At 40.9% G+C, this 22,085-nt stretch overlaps 1 protein-coding gene across 2 annotated transcripts in view; it reads left to right on the top strand.

Moving 5' to 3' along the window:
• The window catches only part of UGGT1 (UDP-glucose glycoprotein glucosyltransferase 1), a 107,310-nt gene extending 96,201 nt beyond the window's left edge, over positions 1-11,109 (top strand). For both annotated transcript variants that reach the window (XM_036857086.1, XM_036857085.1), the window contains 4 exons: positions 106-220; positions 4,321-4,437; positions 4,884-5,052; positions 6,810-11,109. In XM_036857086.1, the coding sequence (XP_036712981.1) occupies positions 106-220; positions 4,321-4,437; positions 4,884-5,052; positions 6,810-6,835 (427 nt within the window). In that variant the 3' untranslated portion in view covers positions 6,836-11,109. The remainder of the gene's footprint in view (positions 1-105; positions 221-4,320; positions 4,438-4,883; positions 5,053-6,809) is intronic.
• The last annotated feature ends 10,976 nt before the right edge of the window (positions 11,110-22,085 follow it).

Genomic DNA, 22,085 nt, shown 5'->3' with positions numbered 1-22,085 from the left:
CAAAGAGAAGCCAGAATGTTTGCCTAGTGATCTGTTCCATTAATCAGTGCAGTTACTTTTCCTGCCATAATCCATGGTTATAACAAATGGATTTTCTCTGTCCAGTGCATTGTATGTCGTGGATCTGAAGAAGTTTAGGAAAATAGCTGCTGGTGACAGACTCAGGGGACAGTACCAAGGTCTGAGCCAGGATCCTAACAGCCTTTCAAATCTTGATCAAGTAAGTGGCCATTTTTTTGGTTAACCGGTTCAGTGATGGGTATACAATGTTGTGTCGGAAAGTGAAGTAGTATTTGCTTCTCAGTTTTCTCCTCTGTTGGGACAATGTTTTGTGTCTTCATGGAAAGGAATTTGTGTGTGTGTGTGTGTGTGTGTGTAACATTTTTATCTGTCCTCAAGAGAGGACATAGTGGTGAAAAATGTCATGGGCCTGAGGTTGGTTTGGGGAGGAAGATAGAAGGAGGACACTGCCACTCAGAACCATTACCCTATCTTTTCATTTTGTACCCGGCTAATCTGATAAATTTGTTTCTCTGCCTACTAGGGTCAGTGTATTTCTCTTCTTTAGGAACTAACTAGCTCAGGATTCACAGCATAGAATATAGTATCATAATTTCCCGTTTTTTCCCATATCAGAAACCATGGTGTTTTTTAAGAAGTTTAGATGAGTCACTGTTTATTAATGCTAAACATTTTTTAGAGGTGAGATTATAGTTTGTGTTTTAGATACATAGTTTCACATATTTTGTTTTGCTTAAGTCTGCCTTAAACATTTTTAAGCATTTGTGATATATAGCACCCATAAAGAAAAGTGAGTGTACAAAACAAAAATTTATAAATATATACATATTCATATGCACCAAGGAATTACCACAAAGCACATGCCCATGTACTACCACCCAGTTTTAGAAATACAACATTACTAGCATCCCAGAAGCCACCCTCTTAACAGAAGTATCCAGCATCCTGACTTTTGTGGTAATCACTCCATTGCTTTTCTGTATTGAATTACTACTTACACATGTATCCTTAAACACTATAGTTTTACCTGTTTTTTTCTGCCTGTCTCAGTGGGATTATACACGATGTACTCTTTTGAGCCTAACTTCTTCTGCTTAATGTTATGTTAGTGAGATTCATCTGTGTTGTTGTGTGAAGTGGTAGTATGTTTTGTTTATTGTACATTTGGGTTGTTTTCCATTTTTGTCTTCTACAGATAATGCTGCTGTGATCATCGTTTATGCACATGTGTTGGTTGATGCACATGTATACGTATTTCAATTGTGCGTGCAACTACAAGTTGAATTGCTGGGTCATCAGATTGGTCCATCTTTATCTTTACTAGATAATTCCAAACAGTTTCCCAAAGTAGTTCTGATTTATACTCCCATCAGCAGTGTAAGAATTCCTGACGCTCTTTGTAATTTTGAGTAATACTTATTGTTAATCTGTTAAATTGATAGATGTGAGCTGGCAGCCCATGTGGCTTTCAGTTAGAGAGTTTAATCCCTTTACATTTAATGTAATTATTAGTGTGGTAGGATTTACATCTGCCAATTTCCTACTTGTTTTCTATATGTCTTTTGTGTTTCTCAGTTCCTCCATTACTGCCTTCATTAATAGATATTTTAATTCCCCTCCTGTTTCTTTCACTATATACATGGAGATTTTCCAGGGTTTTTTTTTGTTCTAGCCCAGTTGCTCTAGTCTGAGAAAGTATTGTGTATGATCTCAGCCATTTGAAGTTTGTTGAGCTTTGCTTGTTGAGCTGACCCAGGTATGATTAGTTTTGGTAAACATTTCAACTGGTTTTATATTCTGCAGATGTTAGGTGTAATGTTTTTCTATGTATGTCCATTAGGTGAGGTTTAGTGATATGTTGTTATGTGTGTTTTGTCTGTCTGTTTTTCTATTAGTTACTGAGAGAATTGTGCTAAAATCTCTTTCCATGTTGTGAAATCTTTCTTTGTCTTTGGTTTTGTCAAATTTTGCTTGATGTGCTTAGAGACTGTATCATTCAGTACCTAAAAACTTAGAAGTCATATATATGTCTGACAAATTAACCTTTTATTATCTCTATGAATGCTTTTTGGGCAGGGGCTTAAAGTGTGCGTCATCTAGTATTAGTGCAGCTACGCTGGTTTTCCTTTTAGTTAGTGTTACATGGTATATTTTTTTATCCTTCTGTTCTCAATCATTCTTTATCCTTATGTTTTAGTTCTGTTTCTTATAAATAGCTTATATCAGTTTGTTTTTTCACGTGGTTGTGACAGTCATTTAATTTGAACATTAGTCCATTTATAGTTAATGTAATCACCAGCAAGTTTGGCTTCTCCATAGTCCTCCTGCTTATTCCATATGTCCTGTATTTCTTTTTTCTCCTTAGTCAGTTTCTTTCAGATTGATTGAGGATTTTTTCATAATTCCACTTTCTTTCTATTAAACTATACATATAAAATAATTTTTTAATGATTAGCCTAAAGATTACAGTATGCATTTCTGACTTTGCAAAGGCTAATGTTAATTAGTGTATTTTACTCATCTACCAGACAGTGCAAAAACATCAGAACAGTTCTTCTCAAATTTTAGCATATATAAAAAAATCACCTGAAGAACTTATTAAAACCTTAATCCCTGGGCCCCATCCCCCACAGGCTGATTCCGTAGGTATATGGTTGGGCCTTAGAATCTGCATTCCTAGCAAACTCTGTGCTGCCAGTCCACAGACTACATGTTGAGTATCAGTGTCTTAGAACTCATTACTCCATTTATCCTTATCTCAACCTAAATATCTTGTTGCCATGTATTTTAGATCTGTCTATATTTTAAACCCCAGAAGAAGTTATTCTTCTTGTTTAATATAGTCAGTATCTATTTAAATTTGAACTAACTCACATAGTTACCCTTTTGGTTACTCTGCATTCTTCCCTGCATTTCTGGGCTTCCATATTGGATTGTTTTCCTTCGGCCTGAAGAAGGTCCTTTACTTAGTGTTCACTAGTAACAAATTCAGTTTTTGTTGTCCGAAAGTACCTGTATTTTACCTTGATTATTTTTTACTGTGGTAAAATATACATAAAATTTACCATTTTAACTATTTTTAAATGTTCAGTGGCATTAAGTACATTCACAGTGTGCAGCTGTCCATCTCCAGAACTGTTTCATCGTCCCAAACAGAAACTCTGTACCCATTAAACACTTAACTCCCCTTTTCTCCTGCCCCCAGCCCCTGGTAACCTCTATTCTATTTTCTGTCAGTATGCATTTGCTTATTCCAGGTATTTTTGGAATCATACAATATTTTTCCTTTTGTGTTTGTTTTATTTCACTTAGCATAATGTTTTCAAGATTCATCCATGCTGTAGCATGTATCTAAGTTTTCTTCCTGTTAAGATCAAGTAATATTTCATTGTATGTATATACATTTTGTTTGGATATTCATCTGTTGATGGACATTTGGCTTATTTCCATCTTTTGACTTGTGAATAATGCCTCTATGAACATCGGTGTACAAGTATCCGTTTGAGTCTCTGCTTTCAGTTCTTTTGTGTATATACCCAGAAGTGAAATTATTGGATCGTATTGGTTGTTTGTGTCTTTGGACAATGGAACGTTTTATTGTGTCAAACGCACAAGTTTTCCTGAGAGAAAAGCTTCAAAGCATAGAGTACAGCTGGCTAGAAAGCACGTGGGCTTCATCTACTTGGGATCAAGCCTCAGTAGACAAGGTGGATTCAGAGCTTCCTTTAAGCAAAACCTTGAAGTACAAGAGCCACACTCGATGCTTAACTGGCTTTTAGAAGGCGGTACTGTTTTTCTTAGAATTGCCTGCATGCAGGGAATCTAGGTGCAGGCTATTTGTGAGTTTTAAGCTAAAGTTTTTCAGATGCTTATTATGGGTAGATGTTTTATGGATCCTCTGAACTTCGTGGTTTTTAAAAACACCGTAAATAAATATTTTAGTTTCTCTGAGGTTTTTGGTACGGACCCTTTCTGTTTTAAAAATTTGTGATTGACATGTGATATGTAATGACCAGCTAATTTGCTGTGCCATTTATTTAAATTTCCCCTAGGACTTTATTTCTAAACATTTTGTTTTATATTTTATTGAAGTATAGTTGATTTACAATGTTGTGTTAATTTCTGCTGTACAGCAAAGTGATTCAGTTATACATATGTATATTTTTTCTTTTTCATATTCTTTTCCATTATGGTTTATCACAGGATATGGAATATAGTTCCCTCTGCTCTACAGTAGGACCTTGTTGTTTATTCCCCTAGAACTTTAGATTGTTGTGTTTTATCTTCTCTTCCGAACAGGATTTGCCCAATAACATGATCCACCAGGTGCCAATTAAATCACTCCCTCAAGAATGGCTTTGGTGTGAAACGTGGTGTGACGATGCCTCTAAGAAAAGGGCGAAAACAATCGATCTGGTAAGTTGTCGGTGGCTCTTTCCTGCTTCTTCGTCCAGTCTGATGGATGACTAGATAATGTAGTCTTTCTCTTTAACTGTGCAGTTCAGGGACTGCAGAACTGCTTACAGCAACCTCAGCAGGAAGCCAAATCCTCCAGTGTGTGACGGGGTTGTTTTCACTACTTAGAATCGGTGAAGTTACCGCTGGTCTTCCAGATCACTCTGTGCCTTGTAACGTTTCCAGCGTTTCTTCTCCTGCCTTCCAGGAGCGCCCCACCCCTTCTTTGCAGAAGCTTTGCACAGCCCACTCACCACCCCACTGCTTCTGCTGATACCGTCTGCTTCCTCAGTGTTGTTCTTTTCGTCCAGTAAGGACTTGTAACCCAAGAACAGAAACACCTCAGAATTCTCTGTAACATACCCTTCCTTCAGCTCAGTTGAAGTATGTTATTTTGGTTTTCACAGTGTAATAATCCAATGACCAAAGAGCCCAAGCTGGAGGCCGCTGTCCGAATCGTCCCAGAGTGGCAGGACTATGACCAGGAGATCAAACAGCTACAGACGCGCTTCCAGGAGGAGAAGGAAGCGGGGGCGCTTCACAGAGGCGCACCGGCACAGGAGCTGGGCCAACAAGGTACGCACAGGCTCGTGGCTTCAGGCAAGTCCTTCTCGGCCTGTCTCATTCTGTTTGTTGCAAAAGCAGAATAATGAGTAAAAGGACTAGAAGGAAGAGTTATTTAATCCTTCCATCCTGACACCTGCTAGTGTATATTGTTCACTTTCCTCATTCAGTTGGGTTCTAAACAGTATTTATTAATGCAGTTGCTGCCCTTTTTTTCTTCTTTCTTTCTCTTTCTTTCTTTTTTTGAAGAAAGACTGCTTTCTTTGTGATTATTGTTATTTAGGTTCATGAGTTTTGTGATACATCAGCCAAACCTGCCATTATTTGGGGGATCTCTTGTCAGATTCCTTGGTTTTTAATTAAATCTGTCCAGGCACTAGTGAATGAACACATTTAGGATCAAGACAGAGAACATATTGATTTGAAAAAAAGTATTCTAAGGACTAAATCTTCATATAATGTTTTCCCTACTATATGTACATCTTGAATGGTAGCCAATCTAAAATAATCATTAGAATACAAAAGTGACCTTGTGTAAACCCATTAATAAGCTGGGCTCTGGATTTTAATTTATTCAGCTCAAAACGAATTCTCAAAAAGCAACTATAGAACATGGATCTTGAGTGATTCTGAAGACTATGGCATGATATTAAAATCACAGCTAAAAGGTTGGATATTCACCATAAAAATAATTAGGTTCATGAGTAAAACCTCAAGGATTTTCATAGATAAATGGGCAAAGAATGTAGACATACTGTTTAAATAAGAGGAAAACACAAATATAAATGAATTTGAGGAAACAGTAATCAAATTAAAGGAATCTATCATTAATACATACTGCATAGAAAAAAACATACCTATTGATAATGCCATTTGTTGGGGGAGATGGTGATTAAACTGTTCTGGGTGGGCCTTGCTGAAGCTTTGTGCACTAGAACACTCCTTGTTAAACGGCAGTCAGTCGGTCGTCAGGAGCCATTAAAATGTTTACATCCTCAGTAATTTCTCTCTCGAGAATTTACCTTGAAAGAAATAATTCAATACAAGAAAAAAGTTATATACATGGAGAAATTTATTTTATTATTACTTGTAAACCAAAGGCTTTAAAAAACAGTTTTAAACACCCCAAAATAGATAATAGTAAATGAGCTACACTGCTACGTAGGAAAATGTTTACATGTTATTAAGTGAAAAAAGAAGAATCTTGACTAAAAATATGTGCATTGTTACTAGAAGTAAATATTGTACTTGTGAAAACAATATTTAGATGGAGTTAGGGGTATGCAGCTAGTTTCCATGTCCTTAAAAATTAAAATGTCTTTTTTACTTTGTCTTTGCTTTCAAAATATAACACAAACACACTAAACCAAAGCTCCTAAATATTTAAAAAGAGAGATACAGTGGAGGTAGGGACACAAATAATAGGTTTCGTACCAGAAAATGCCTAGTCTGTACTTTTTTTTTTTTGGCTGTGTTGGGTCCTTCGTTGCAACACTCGGGATCTTTCATTTCAGCGTGTGGGCTCTTAGTTGTGACGCGTAGGCTCCAGGGCTCATGGGCTCTGTAGTTAGCGGCACGCAGGCTCAGGCACGCAGGCTTAGTTGCCCCGTGGCGTGTGGGATCTTAGCTCCCCGACCAGGGAGCGAACCCGTGTCCCCTGCGTTGGAAGGCGGATTCTTCACCACTGGACCGCCAGAGAAGTCCCTAGTCTGTACTTTTATAACTTGACAATAATTCCTTTTCTTTTCAATTGTTCTCCTTTTCCGTAGGACCTCAGAAACATGAAGAATTATGATCTCCAGAGGAGGATAGGGAATTACACCATTTGAAGAACACTTTTTATATTAAATGCTAGTTTTTTCCAATCTGTCTATACAACTGCTGATGAACCGGCCGGGCAGGTGTGCCGCACCGTTCATTCTGACTCCTGCACGCTGGCGGCTCTGGATCTCTGGAGTCAAGGCTCCACTGGATTCATACCTCAGAGGAAGACAAGGGGCTGATCTTTGGGGGACGCTATAAAGAACAGGCTTCTAACCAGAAGGGAAGATGCAGAGGCGACTGGAAGAAAGCGAGCCCTGTGGTGCTCACACCCGGGAGCCCACACATGCCACAGCGTCTCGGGAAGCCGCCGGCCAGAGCCACCGTGTCCTTCCTTACCTCAGCCTACGGGCAGCGGAGCTCCGTCTGCAGCCTGGGCCGCAGGGCAGGTGCCGCCCACATCGGCCATCAGGAGCTTTGCCCCAGGTCTGCGCACCTCGGGGTTGGCGCCAGCGTTCCCCTGTGCCCTTCCCCAGCATCAGGTTCACTGTCAAATTGAAACCCAACCAACAATCATGTGTCTTCAGGCTCGGCTCGGGGCAGATTCATTGGGGGTTAGGATGGGGGTGGGTTGGGCTGAGGGTAGGGAAAACGTCAGGAGTCGGAGGCTCTGGAATGCTGGGGTGAGGGCGAGGAGGACCGGAAATCGGCCGTTCTCTTTTATAAACCGTCGGTACCATCGTGACTAATTTGAAATGAAGACGTTATCCTTATTCTCCACCCAGCCCCAGTGAACTTTTTAAGTAATTGTTTTGTAAGCAGTTTTTTAATTTGTGAAAGTCTTTGCTTTTCTCTTCCCACTTTCTTTAAAAAGAAGTCTGTTATTTCCTTACTGGATACAGCCATAGTAAGCCCCTCTAGTGATCCATCCTGAAGGGCTCAGGGCTCCTTCAGGAAGGTCACCGCGTCACTCACCCTCTTCTTCTCCGCAGGATTTTCATCTCTCAGACCTAGGGGAAGTTGGCTTTGACTTTTCTCTACGGAAGACTCCCAGATCTGAGATCGGGAGAGATTCTGATTGTGTAATTCACTTTTTTCTGTACACTGTTCTGTATTCCTTTTAGTTTAGTGTGGTGGGCTGCCTTTGACTTGCAGAAATTGCCAGTGTTCCCCCCCGTTCTGACTCCACAGAGTTGCATCTTGAAGCAGGTTTGGCCCTTTGGTCATGGCTTTTCGTGTCTTCACTCCAGCAGCCCAGAAGGGCCCTTCCGCGGCAGCCTTTCCTGCTGGGTGGGCAGAGCCGGGAGGCGCCCGCGAGGAGTCTTGTGGGTGCTGTCGGCCCGCGTGGCTGTAAGGCTGCAGGTCCTGCCCCCCGGCTGCCCAGGCTGCGGGGCACGGCAGCAGAGCACTCCGTGGACCGTGCCCCCTTCCAAAGTCTTAGGACAAATATCGAGGAATTAATTTTTTCCATATTCACACGCCAGAGTTAGCTCAGGAGTCTCTTAGTCCGAGGGAGCTTTTGAGCGTGCTTTTGTAGGTCCATTAAAAAACTGGGGAGGAGGGAGCCCGAAAGATTTTTAGATCAATCGATCCAAGACTGAAAAGGTCCCTCAGAGGTGTTGCTGTTGACAGAGGCTGTAGCATGAGTTCCCCCACGCTGCTCCTTGCCTGGTCAGAGCAGCTGAAGGGGTAGAATCAGTGAGAGTGGAGAACATTCACTCAGGTCCCTCTGAGGGTTAATTAAGCCTTCAGAGAGGCTGCCGCCGCCGCCGCCACTTCTGTCTACAGCCACGGGCGCAGTTGTGCGTTTTCCCACTTCATTTTCTGGGAGGTTGAGCGGGAAATAACAAAAGTCACTGGGATGTGCTTTCTAGACGCTGGTTCCCTTGGGACACGGAACAGACCACCCCTCCACGTCGTTCTGCCTGGGTTCTTAGGCGTATCGTACGTGAGGAAGGTGAAATCTGTGCTCTGTGTAGTGTGTGTGTGTCCTCGTTGCCCCTTATTTGTCAGCACCCTAAATTTAAGTCTTATTAACAGTTGAATCTAAACATGCGAAACCCCGCTTGCTTCTGAAACGGCCTAGGGCCTCCTCCTCGTGCCAGGAATATCTTGGTTCGCGTGGCATGAGCAACTTCCGAAATGAACCTCTAGTGCCCTGGGAAATGATACCGCCACTAAAATTCGGTCTTGGTCAGCTTTGCCTGTTCTCTCTACCGTATGAAAGCAAATTGTGACTGGAAAGATAGGAGAGATTTTTCACAAGAAACATGAACTGATTTCACCGAGAAGTGCAAGCTTCTGGAAACTACTCAAAGCATGTTGTTTTCAACCATCTTTTCATACGTAATGGATTTTTTCCCCCTTCTTCATGCCATAGTGGAAACTTTTTCTTTCTGAATCAGTGCCAGAGTGACGTGACACATCAGAACGACACACAACAGTGTGGGTTTTTATGTCCTGCGAACAGTGGTATTTGATGGCGGTCAGAACGGGTGCACGCGGCCTGCTCTCGGAGCTGCGGGGACATGCCTGTGTTTCGTTTAAAAGCGTCCTGAATACTTGCCACGCTGAGAGCGCTGGTGTGGCAGTTTTCCACACGCCTGAGAGAGTGCTGAACCTGTCAAAATGGCACTGCAAATTGAAACGTAGAGCTGTTTGCCTGCCTGCCAAGCGCACGCGCATGTGGTAGGCCCACGTACTGTGTGAGCTCAGCTCGGGGGTGGGGGGAGCAAAGGTTTCATAAAAATCAGGTAGTAGTTTCCAAGAAAGGAGCTTAATCGACTCTGCTGTCCTCATGCCCTCATAGCATGAGCCTTGTGAAAGGTCTGATGGAACGAACAACGTCTGTCTGGTTGCAGGGTTACTGAATGAAGGGCTGACGGCCAGGGACAGCAGTGCGGTTTCCAGAAGAGACCGGAAGGGAAATGAAAATCCCAGTTTCCTTCGGCTGGGAATTCCACTTTACTGACTTCGTAACTTGGAACGGGTCAGAACCCGCCCTCACAGCAATGAGTGTAAGATGATTCCTCCTCCCCGACACCCCCCTTGGGAGTAAATCTGGCTACTTGAAAGCAGTTTTGTTTTGTTTTTTTCCTGAAATTGCCATGGATGATTAAAAGAAATAATTCAACTCAAGAGTTTCAAGAGGACATCTCGTACATTTTTCTGAGTAAAATGTTAGTGCTGTGGTATCAAATATCATGGAAATGGAAATGTTTTGGTGAAGCTTTCTCTTGGTAACAACGAATGGAGGGTGTGTTGTGTGCAAAGTTATTTAAATATATTCCATTGTGTAATTTTAATAATTTTTTAAGCATTTGATTTTATGGGGACACTTTTGTGGGATGATTAGGGTTAACCAACTTGAATATCGCTGTTTTGTGTCTAGTCTGGTGGGATAACCTTTTTTTAATTTAAATTCCTATTTTCCCAGTCTTGCTAGAGTGAGGAAGGATCTTTATCAGGACTTTGGTAATAACCTGACTGAATTCCACAAATTCGACGTCATTAACTCAGGTCTTTGTTGGTACTTCAGAGTATCTGGAGGATACCAATTTCTCTTTCATTATTTGGTCTTTGATCTCTCAGTCTAATACAGAAATGACGCTTCTGGGTGGCGGTGAGTCAGGGCACTGAGTAGAGGATCTCCCCTCTCAGGGTGTCACTGAGTGCTGACAGCTTATAAAAACAAACCACGAAATCAGCTTCAGGCAGCTGCGTGCTCCCCAGAAGCAGTCCGAAAGTGAGGCCGTCTCCTGAGTCCTTTCCAGTTACCTAGCAACACAGAGGCCAAATGTGGCAGATTGAAGTAGGACAGACACAAGTTAGGGTTTGAGCCAAGGCCTTCACCCCACCTGTAATGTATGCATTGCCTTACGTGTCATCTTTTAGATTTCCAGAGAAATGGACATAATTCCTCTTCAGAATAAAAATAGCAAAATACATTAACCTAAGGTCAGCAATTTGAGAAAAGATTATCAAGTACGGTGGTTTCCAACCAGTTGTTTTTGCTAATAATAAGGTAAACATGGAAAAACAAAGAAAAATATTAGAATTTTTAAAGAAACTGTGTACTTAAAAAAAAAACAAAAAAACCACCTTTGTAACTCTTCTATTTTACTGTAATCCTGTTCCATTAAATGCAACATAGGTCCAGGTGCTGCCCCTTGCTCGGGAACAAGCACCGGGGCACTAAATGTCTACAAAGCCCTCTGCGCCTGAAATGGATTGAGAATGAATTTCCTGGTACTGTAATGAAAATAAGGTCTGCTCAACACAATAAACTTTTCCTTCTCTTCTTTAAAACCATCTGGTCCGTCATTCAGCTTTTATGCTTAGGAAAGATAAATGGTTAGAGCTCGAAGTTCCACCCCTCCATCTGGCAGAAGCAGCAGGCCTGGACAGGAGGAAGAGCTTTACCTGAACGGCTTGTCTGGTGAGGAGCTAGGTCCAGGCGCAGCCAATTCTCTAGATTCTCAGGGGAGCACCCAGGCCTCTTCTGGTCCCCAACTTCGGGGAACTGCCCCAGAAGCACTAACCGTAACAGGGAGGATGACATGGACTTCGTTCATTTTGTAAATTCTCTGAGCTCCTACGCTGGGGCTGGATTTGAGGTTGAAGATATGGTTCCCGCCATTCAGGTGCTCACTGGACACCGCAAGCTGGTGTAGTGGGAGCGCTTGCAGAGGTGGAGGTTGGGCAGAGGGACCTTGTGGCTGTGAGAACATGACAGAGGGCACCTACGGTGGAGGAGGGAAGGAGGGATTTGGTGGTCAGGAAAAGCTTCTACAAGGAGAGGATGCTTAAACTGAAGTTTGGGGAATCAGTAGGCATTATCTATGTAGAATGAGGGAGGTGGGGATACAGGGAGGATGGAGAGCTGGTGTATCTCATTTAAGGAGCTGCAAGTGAACCTCTGGGGCTGGAGTCATGGCCAGGAGCGAGGTGCTGGAGTGGGGATCTGAGTTGATCCAGAGCCACCAGAAAGCCCCTGAGGGGTTTTAAACTGGGTGCCCACATGAAATCACTTTTTTCGTGTAAAAAAATTACTATTGATGTATAGCACTTGAAGGTACAAGTACACAAACATACACCTTGATAGATTTTCAAAGTAAACACTTGTATTACCATCAACCAGATAGAGGTAAAAAGCTGGATTAGAGTCTGGCTTCCATCAGTGGCAAGAGCATTGTATCAGACCAGTCAGTAACTATATACGCTGTTGAAATGCACTGGAAAGTGACAAGAGACAGGCAAAAACTGGAGGGGACTCAACCACTGAAAGAAGAGAAACACACTGGATAAGATCCACATTTAAGCGACTATTCCTCATGTGGCCCACAGGGAATAAAACAAAAAGTGGCTGTTTTACAGGGCTGAGGAGCCAAGTCAGAGTTCAGAGGCTGCCCAAGCAGCTAGAACTTGAAGGCGGAAAAATCCCAGAAAGGAGGAAGCCACAGAGCTTTGAATTTGCCTTGCATAATACTCCCCTCAAATCCTTGGCTGACTCCTAAATTATGCTTGAACAAAGCAGGATTCCAAGAGGGCCAAACAAAGCAACAGCTGGAAGGCCGGAAAAGCTCAGCAGAGATGTCAGCAGATGTCTGGTGCTGGGGAGGAAAAGTTTGGCATTTATGTCCCACCAAGTTGGAGAGGCTCAGTAAATATTTGGGGCTTTCTGCTGAACTTGGGTCTAGGCCCTAGGACTAAGGGCAAAACTAAAATAGAACCACTCTAATAAAGTGTAAAGTCAAGCCTTCGAAGCATCAAGGTGATCCAATAGTAACTTAACTCCCTACTAAAACTCAACAGTTTTCATGGGAAACTTAATGAATCCAGAGTCTCTACAATATATCACTCAGAATGTGCAGTATACAATCACAAATCAGACGTAAGAAACAGGAATACAGGACGCATAAACAAGGGGAAAAAAATCGAGATCTGCAGGCAACCAAGATGTTGAAATTATTGAATAAGAATTTTAAAATAGGGCTTCCCTGGTGGCGCAGTGGTTGAGAATCTGCCTGCCAATGCAGGGGACACGGGTTCGAGCCCTGGTCTGGGAAGATCCCACATGCCACGGAGCAACTGGGCCCGTGAGCCACAACTACTGAGGCTGCGCGTCTGGAGCCTGTGCTCCGCAACAAGAGAGGCCGCGATAGTGAGAGGTCCGCGCACCACGATGAAGAGTGGCCCCCACTCGCCGCAACTGGAGAAAGCCCTCGCACAGAAATGAAGACCCAACACAGCCAAAAATAAATAAATAAGTAAATAAAAAAATTAAAACAAACAAAAAAACAAGACAGAATGTTCATAAAAAAAAAAAGAATTTTAAAATAATTATAGGGACTTCCCTGGTGGTGCAGTGGTTAAGAACCCCCCTGCTAATGCAGGGGACATGGGTTCAATGCCTGGTCCAGGAAGATCCCACATGCCGTGGAGCAACTAAGCCCGTGCGCCAGAACTACTGAGCCTGCGCTCTAGAGCCCGCGAGCCACAACCACTGAAGCCTGCGCACCTAGAGCCTGCGCTCCGCAACAAGAGAAGCCACCGCAGTGAGCAGCCCACGTGCCGCAATGAAGAGTAGCCCCTGCTCGCTGCAACTGGAGAAAGCCTGCGCACATCAACGAAGACCCAACTGCAGCCAATAAATAAATAAATAAAATTTATTAAAAAATGAAGTAATTATAAATATGTTAAAGAAACAATAGGAATGGATCTATATAAAGGATGAAGATGTGGGGAATTTTAGGAGAGAGATGAAATTTTTAAAAACCAATTTCATGGGTAGGCTTAAGATTAAACACTGCAGAAAAAAAAGGATCAGAGAACTTGAAGACAGATTAATGGAAATTATCCAAATTGAAGAGCAAAGAGGGGAAAACGATTGAGAAAAATAATAAATGAATATATGTAATAACCTGTGAGGCAGTATCAAGCAGTTTAACAAATATGTTTGGAGAAATATTGGCCAAGTCAAGGTGTGATTAAAAATATCAACTCATGGATCCAAGAGCCTTAGTGACTCCAGAAATAAGTTTCTTAAAAATGCTCTCTTGACCCAGTTTTGGCCCTGGCTAAAGGCCAGTCAGTTCTCTTGAACAGCCAGTCTAGTCCACACCCTCAACCACTTCACTTATTGGATTCTTCAACTCTGGGCCACTATATACCCACCCTAGTCACCCAAGGCCAGATATAAGACATGCAGCTCCTATGCTCCAGAGCTTATTGAAATATTCAAATTAGCCAGTCTTACCCTGCCTCACCCATTCATTCCTGGGGAAACCACAATTAAAGCTCTTGCCCACAGTTCCTGCCTTGCCTTCTTCCTAGTGACCAACCCTAGTGCTTCCCCCAAGTGGTCCTGCATGGTGTGAACTGTGATATAACAAAACCGTAAAACTCTTCTAGCTTTTCTCTTGATCTTTGTCCAGCCACACCGTGTGTTACGCCCCACCCCCCCCAAACCAGCGCACGCACATGCACACGCACACACACACACACACACACACACACGCAGGATACATACAAAGGTCACACTGAGGCACGTCATAGTCAAATGCTGAAAACCCAAGATAATCTTTAAAAAGTAGTCAGGAAAACAAGAAAGACATACCATACACAGAAATAACAATAAGAGTGATAGCTGAGGACTTCCCTGGTGGCACAGTGGTTAAGAATCCGCCTGCCAATGCAGGGGACACAGGTTCGAGCCCTGGTCTGGGAAGATCCCATGTGCCACAGAGCAACTAAGTCTGTGCGCCACAACTACTGAGCCTGCGCTCTAGAGCCCGCAAGCCACAACTACTGAGTCCACGTGCCACAACTACTGAAGCCCACACACCTAGAGCCCGTGCTCCGCAACAAGAGGAGCCACCGCAATGAGAAGCCCGTGCACCACAACAAAGAGTAGCCCCCACGCGCCACAACTAGAGAAAGCCTGTGCGCAGCAATGAAGACCCAACACAGCCAAAAATAAATAAATTTATTAAAAAAAAAAATGATAGCTGACTTTTTATCAGGAAAAAAGAACATGACAGTGGAATAACATTTTTAAAGTGCTGAAAGAAAATCTGTCTTAACATTATGTGGGGGAAATATTTTTCAAAAGTGAAAATGAAATAAAATTATTTCAGGATAACTGAATGTCGAGAGAATACATTGCTTGTAGACCTGTACTATAAAAAAAAATGGTAAGATTAACCAAGATGGCGGAGTAGAAGGACGTGCTCTCACTCCCTCTTGCGAGAGCACCAGAATCACAACTGGCTGCTGGACAATCATTGACAGGAAGACCCTGGACTTCACCAAGGAGGATACCCCACGTCCAAAGACAGAGGAGAAGCCACAGTGAGACGGTAGGAGGGGCGCAATCAGAGTAAAATCAAATCCCATAACTGCTGGGTGGGTGACTCACAGACTGGCGAACACTTATACCACAGAAGTCCACCCACTGGAGTGAAGGTTCTGAGCCCCACGTCAGGCTTCCCAACCTGGGGGTCCGGCAACGGGAGGAGGAATTCCTAGAGAATCAGACTTTGAAGCCTAGTGGGAATTGATTGCAGGACTTTGACAGGACTGGGGGAAACAGAGACCCCACTCTTGGAGGGCACACACAAAGTAATGTGTGCATCGGGACCCAGGGGAAGGAGCAGTGACCCCACAGGAGACTGAACCAGACCTACCTGCTGGTGTTGGGGGGTCTCCTGCAGAGGCGAGTGGTGGCTCTGTTTCACCGTGGGGATAAGGACACTGGCAGCAGAGGTTCTGGGAAGTTCTCCTTGGCGTGAACCCTCCCAGAGTCTGCCATTAACCCCACCAAAGAGCACGGGTAGGCTCCAGTGTTGGGTTGCCTCAGGCAAAACAACCAACAGGGAGGGAACCCAGCCCCACCCATCAACAGTCAAGTGGATTAAGGTTTTACTGAGCTCTGACCGCCACAGCAACAGGGAGGGAACCCAGCCCCACCCATCAACAGTCAAGTGGATTAAGGTTTTACTGAGCTCTGACCGCCACAGCAACAGTCAGCTCTACCCACCACCAGAGCCTCCCATCAAGCCTCTTAGATAGCCTCAACCACCAGAGGGCAGACAACAGAAGCAAGAAAAACTATAATCCTGCAGCCTATGGACCAAAAACCACAGTTACAGAAAGATAGAGAAGATGAAAAGGCAGAGGGCTATGTACCAGATGAAGGAACAAGAAAAAACCCCAGAAAAACAACTAAATGAAGTGGAGATAGGCAACCTTCCAGAAAAAGAATTCAGAATAATGATAGTGAAGATGATCCAGGACCTCGGAATAAGAATGGAGGCAAAGATTGAGAAGATGCAAGAAACGATTAACAAAGACCTAGAAGAATTAAAGAACAAACAAACAGAGATGACCAATACAATAACTGAAATGAAAACTACACTAGAAGGAATCAATAGCAGAATAACTGAGGCAGAAGAACGGGTAAGTGACCTGGAAGACAGAATGGTGGAATTCACTGCTGCGGAACAGACTAAAGAAAAAAGAATGAAAAGAAATGAAGACAGCCTAAGAGACCTCTGGGACAACATTAAACGCAACAACATTCACATTATAGGGGTCCCAGAAGGAGAAGAGAGAGAGAAAGGACCAGAGAAAATATTTGAAGAGATTATAGTCGAAAACTTCCCTAACATGGGAAAGGAAATAGCCACCCAAGTCCAGGAAGCGCAGAGAGTCCCATACAGAATAAACCCAAGGAGAAACACGCCGAGACACATAGTAATCAAAGTGGCAAAAATTAAAGACAAAGAAAAATTATTGAAAGCAGCAAGGGAAAAACGACAAATAACATACAAGGGAACTCCCATAAGGTTAACAGCTGATTTCTCAGCAGAAACTCTGCAAGCCAGAAGGGAGTGGCATGATATACTTAAAGTGATGAAAGGGAAGAACCTACAACCAAGATTACTCTACCCGGCAAGGATCTCATTTAGATTTGATGGAGAAATCAAAAGCTTTACAGACAAGCAAAAGCTAAGAGAATTCAGCACCACCAAACCAGCTCTACAACAAATGCTAAAGGAACTTCTCTAAGTGGGAAACACAAGAGAAGAAAAGGACCTACAAAAACAAACCCAAAACAATTAAGAAAATGGTCATAGGAACATACATATCGATAATTACCTTAAACGTGAATGGATTAAATGCCCCAACCAAAAGACATAGACTGGCTGAATGGATACAAAAACAAGACCCATATATATGCTGTCTACAAGAGACCCACTTTAGACCTAGGGACACATACAGACTGAAAGTGAGGGGATGGAAAAAGACATTCCATGCAAATGGAAATCAAAAGAAAGCTGGAGCAGCTATACTCATATCAGATAAAATAGACTTTAAAATAAAGAATGTTACAAGAGACAAGGAAGGACACTACATAATGATCCAGGGATCGATCCAAGAAGAAGATATAACAATTATAAATATATATGCACCCAACATAGGAGCACCTCAATACATAAGGCAACTGCTAACAGCTATAAAAGAGGAAATCGACAGTAACACAATCATAGTGGGGGACTTTAACACCTCACTTACACCAATGGACAGATCATCCAAAATGAAAATAAATAAGGAAACAGAAGCTTTAAATGACACAATAGACCAGATAGATTTAATTGATATATATAGGACATTCCATCCAAAAACAGCAGATTACACGTTCTTCTCAAGTGCGCACGGAACATTCTCCAGGATAGATCACATCTTGGGTCACAAATCAAGCCTCAGTAAATTTAAGAAAATTGAAATCCTATCAAGCATCTTTTCTGACCACAACGCTATGAGATTAGAAGTGAATTACAGGGAAAAAAACGTAAAAAGGACAAACACATGGAGGCTAAACAATACGTTACTAAATAACCAAGAGATCACTGAAGAAATCAAAGAGGAAATAAAAAAATACCTAGAGACAGATGACACTGAAAACACGACGACCCAAAACCTATGGGAGGCAGCAAAAGCGGTTCTAAGAGGGAAGTTTATAGCTATACAAGCCTACCTAAAGAAACAAGAAAAATCTCAAGTAAACAATCTAACCTTACACCTAAAGAAACTAGAGAAAGAAGAACAAACAAAACCCAAAGTTAGCAGAAGGAAAGAAATCATAAAGATCAGAGCAGAAATAAATGAAATAGAAACAAAGAAAACAATAGCAAAGATCAATAAAACTAAAAGCTGGTTCTTTGAGAAGATAAACAAAATTGATAAGCCATTAGCCAGACTCATCAAGAAAAAGAGGGAGAGGACTCAAATCAATAAAATCAGAAATGAAAAGGAGAAGTTACAACAGACACCGCAGAAATACAAAGCATCCTAAGAGACTACTACAAGCAACTTTATGCCAATAAAATGGACAAGCTGGAAGAAATGGACAAATTCTTAGAAAGGTATAACCTTCCCAGACTGAATCAGGAAGAAACAGAAAATATGAACAGACCAATCACAAGTAATGAAATTGAAACTGTGATTAAAAATCTTCCAACAAACAAAAGTCCAGGACCAGATGGCTTCACAGGTGAATTCTATCAAACATTTAGAGAAGAGCTAACACCCATGCTTCTCAAACTCTTCCAAAAAATTGCAGAGGAAGGAACACTCCCAAACTCATTCTATGAGGCCACCATCACCCTGATACCAAAACCAGACAAAGACACTACCAAAAAAGAAAATTACAGACCAATATCACTGATGAATATAGATGCAAAAATCCTCAACAAAATACTAGCAAACAGAATCCAACAACACATTAAAAGGATCATACACCACGATCAAGTGGGATTTATCCCAGGGATGCAAGGATTCTTCAATATACGCAAATCAATCAATGTGATACACCATATTAACAAATTGAAGAATAAAAACCATATGATCATCTCAATAGATGCAGAAAAAGCTTTTGACAAAATTCAACACCCATTTCTGATAAAAACTCTCCAGAAAGTGGGCATAGAGGGAATCTACCTCAACATAATAAAGGCCATATATGACAAACCCACAGCAAACATCATTCTCAATGGTGAAAAACTGAAAGCATTTCCTCTAAGATCAGGAACGAGACAAGGATGTCCACTCTCACCACTATTATTCAACATAGTTCTGGAAGTCCTAGCCACGGCAATCAGAGAAGAAAAAGAAATAAAAGGAATACAAATTGGAAAAGAAGAAGTAAAACTGTCACTGTTTGCGGATGACATGATACTATACATAGAGAATCCTAAAACTGCCACCAGAAAACTGCTAGAGCTAATTAATGAATATGGTAAAGTTGCAGGATACAAAATTAATGCACAGAAATCTCTTGCATTCCTATACACTAATGATGAAAAATCTGAAAGAGAAATTATGGAAACACTCCCATTTACCATTGCAACAAAAAGAATAAAATACCTAGGAATAAACCTACCTAGGGAGACAAAAGACCTGTATGCAGAAAACTATAAGACACTGATTAAAGAAATTAAAGATGATACCAACAGATGGAGAGATATACCATGTTCTTGGATTGGAAGAATCAACGTTGTGAAAATGAGTATACTACCCAAAGCAATCTACAGATTCAATGCAATCCCTATCAAATTACCAATGGCATTTTTTACGGAGCTAGAACAAATCATCTTAAAATTTGTATGGCAACACAAAAGACCCCGAATAGCCAAAGCAGTCTTGAGGCAAAAAAATGGAGCTGGAGGAATCAGACTCCCTGACTTCAGACTATACTACAAAGCTACAGTAATCAAGACAATATGGTACTGGCACAAAAACAGAAACATAGATCAATGGAACAAGATAGAAAGCCCAGAGATTAACCCACGCACCTATGGTCAACTAATTTTTGACAAAGGAGGCAAAGATATACAATGGAGAAAAGACAGTCTCTTCAATAAGTGGTGCTGGGAAAACTGGACAGCTACATGTAAAAGAATGAAATTAGAATACTCTCTAACACCATACACAAAAATAAACTCAAAATGGATTAGAGACCTAAATATAAGACTGGACACTATAAAACTCTTAGAGGAAAACATAGGAAGAACACTCTTTGACATAAATCTCAGCAAGATCTTTTTTGATCCACCTCCTAGAGTAATGGAAATAAAAACAAAAATAAACAAGTGGGACCTAATGAAACTTCAAAGCTTTTGCACAGCAAAGGAAACCATAAACAAGACAAAAAGACAACCCTCAGAATGGGAGAAAATATTTGCAAATGAATCAACGGACAAAGGATTAATCTCCAAAATATATAAACAGCTCATTCAGGTCAATATCAAAGAAACAAACACCCCAATCCAAAAATGGGCAGAAGACCTAAATAGACATTTCTCCAAAGAAGACATACAGACGGCCACGAAGCACATGAAAAGATGCTCAACATCACTAATTATTAGAGAAATGCAAATCAAAACTACAATGAGGTATCACCTCACTCCTGTTAGAATGGGCATCATCAGAAAATCTACAAACAACAAATGCTGGAGAGGGTGTGGAGAAAAGGGAAACCTCTTGCACTGTTGGTGGGAATGTAAATTGATACAGCCACTATGGAGAACAATATGGAGGTTCCTTAAAAAACTAAAAATAGAATTACCATATGACCCAGCAATCCCACTACTGGGCATATACCTAGAGAAAACCGTAATTCAAAAAGACACATGCACCCGAATGTTCATTGCAGCACTATTTATAATAGCCAGGTCATGGAAGCAACCTAAATGCCCATCAACAGAAGAATGGATAAAGAAGTTGTGGTACATATATACAATGGAATATTACTCAGCCATAAAAAGGAACGAAATTGAGTCATTTGTTGAGACGTGGATGGATCTAGAGACTGTCATACAGAGTGAAGTAAGTCAGAAAGAGAAAAACAAATATCGTATATTAATGCATGTATGCGGAACCTAGAAAAATGGTACAGATGAGCCAGTTTGCAGGGCAGAAGTTGAGACACAGATGTACAGAATGGACATATGGACACCAAGGGGGGAAAACTGCAGTGAGGTGGGGATGGTGGTGTGCTGAATTGGGCGATTGGGATTGACATGTATACACTGATGTGTATAAAACTGATGCCTAATAAGAACCTGCAGTATAAAAAAACAAACAAAACAACTAATACTAAACTTTCATTGGGTTATTTGTATGGAAATATGTTAATATAAATGTTTCAGACATTACATGAAATTTCTAAAAATCTTATATTTGTATTTGTATGGAAATATGTATGGAAATGTTAATATAAATGTTTCAGACATTACATGAAATTTCTAAAAATCTTATATTTGTATTTGTATGGATATATGTATGGAAATATGTTAATATAAATGTTTCAGACATTACATGAAATTTCTAAAAATCTTATATGTTGTGGTATAATGTTATAAGTAATAATCCTAGTTATTACTTTAAAATATATATCTCAGAAATAACTAAAAAAAAAAAAAATGGTGAAAGTTCTTCAGGCTAAAAGGAAAATTATGCCAGATAGAAATTCATGTCTACAGGAAGGAATGAAGAGCGTTGGAAACAGTAAATATGTGGGTAAATATACTATTTTTCCTTTAAGAGACTATTGATTGCTTAAAGCAAAAATGTTACCTATATTTTGGGTATATAACATGTAGAAGTAAAATACATGACAATTGCACAAAGGATGGGAGTTATAATGTTCTTACATTATTATGAATTGGTATGACAGTAATGCAAGATAAACTGATAAGCTGAGAAAGCATATTGTTTTCCCTAGGGCAACCATTTGAAAAAATATAGTTATACCAAAAATCAAAACAAAACAAACAAAAAACAAAACACGAGGAGACAGGAAAATTTTAATTTTCAATTAAAAAAAAAAGAAAGTAAAACTCAATCAACCCAAAAGAGGCAGGAAAAGAGAAGCAAAGGAACAAGTAGAGGAGATAAATAGTAAAACAAATTAAACAGTAGGCTTTAAACTGAAAAAGTCAATATTTGCATTATATATTAATGGTCTTAAACACTCTAAATAGAAGTCTGAGATTTTCAGATTGTATTTTAAAAAGCAATTTATAGAGATGCACATTAAATAGAAATAGGTTGACATTAAGAACTGCCTCACACAAACACTAATAATAAGAAAACTGGTGTGGCTATATTCATATGAAACAGAGTGAACTTCAAGACAATGAGAATTACCAGAGGAAAAAGAAGGATATTCTATGATGATACAAGTCAATTAATCAAGGAGACATTAACAATCCTAAATA

The sequence above is a fragment of the Balaenoptera musculus genome, chromosome 7 (genome assembly GCF_009873245.2).
Source record: "Balaenoptera musculus isolate JJ_BM4_2016_0621 chromosome 7, mBalMus1.pri.v3, whole genome shotgun sequence".
NCBI lineage: Eukaryota > Metazoa > Chordata > Mammalia > Artiodactyla > Balaenopteridae > Balaenoptera > Balaenoptera musculus.
The sequence above is the reverse complement of the archived record's forward strand: the minus strand, read 5'-3'. Positions and strand labels throughout refer to the sequence as shown.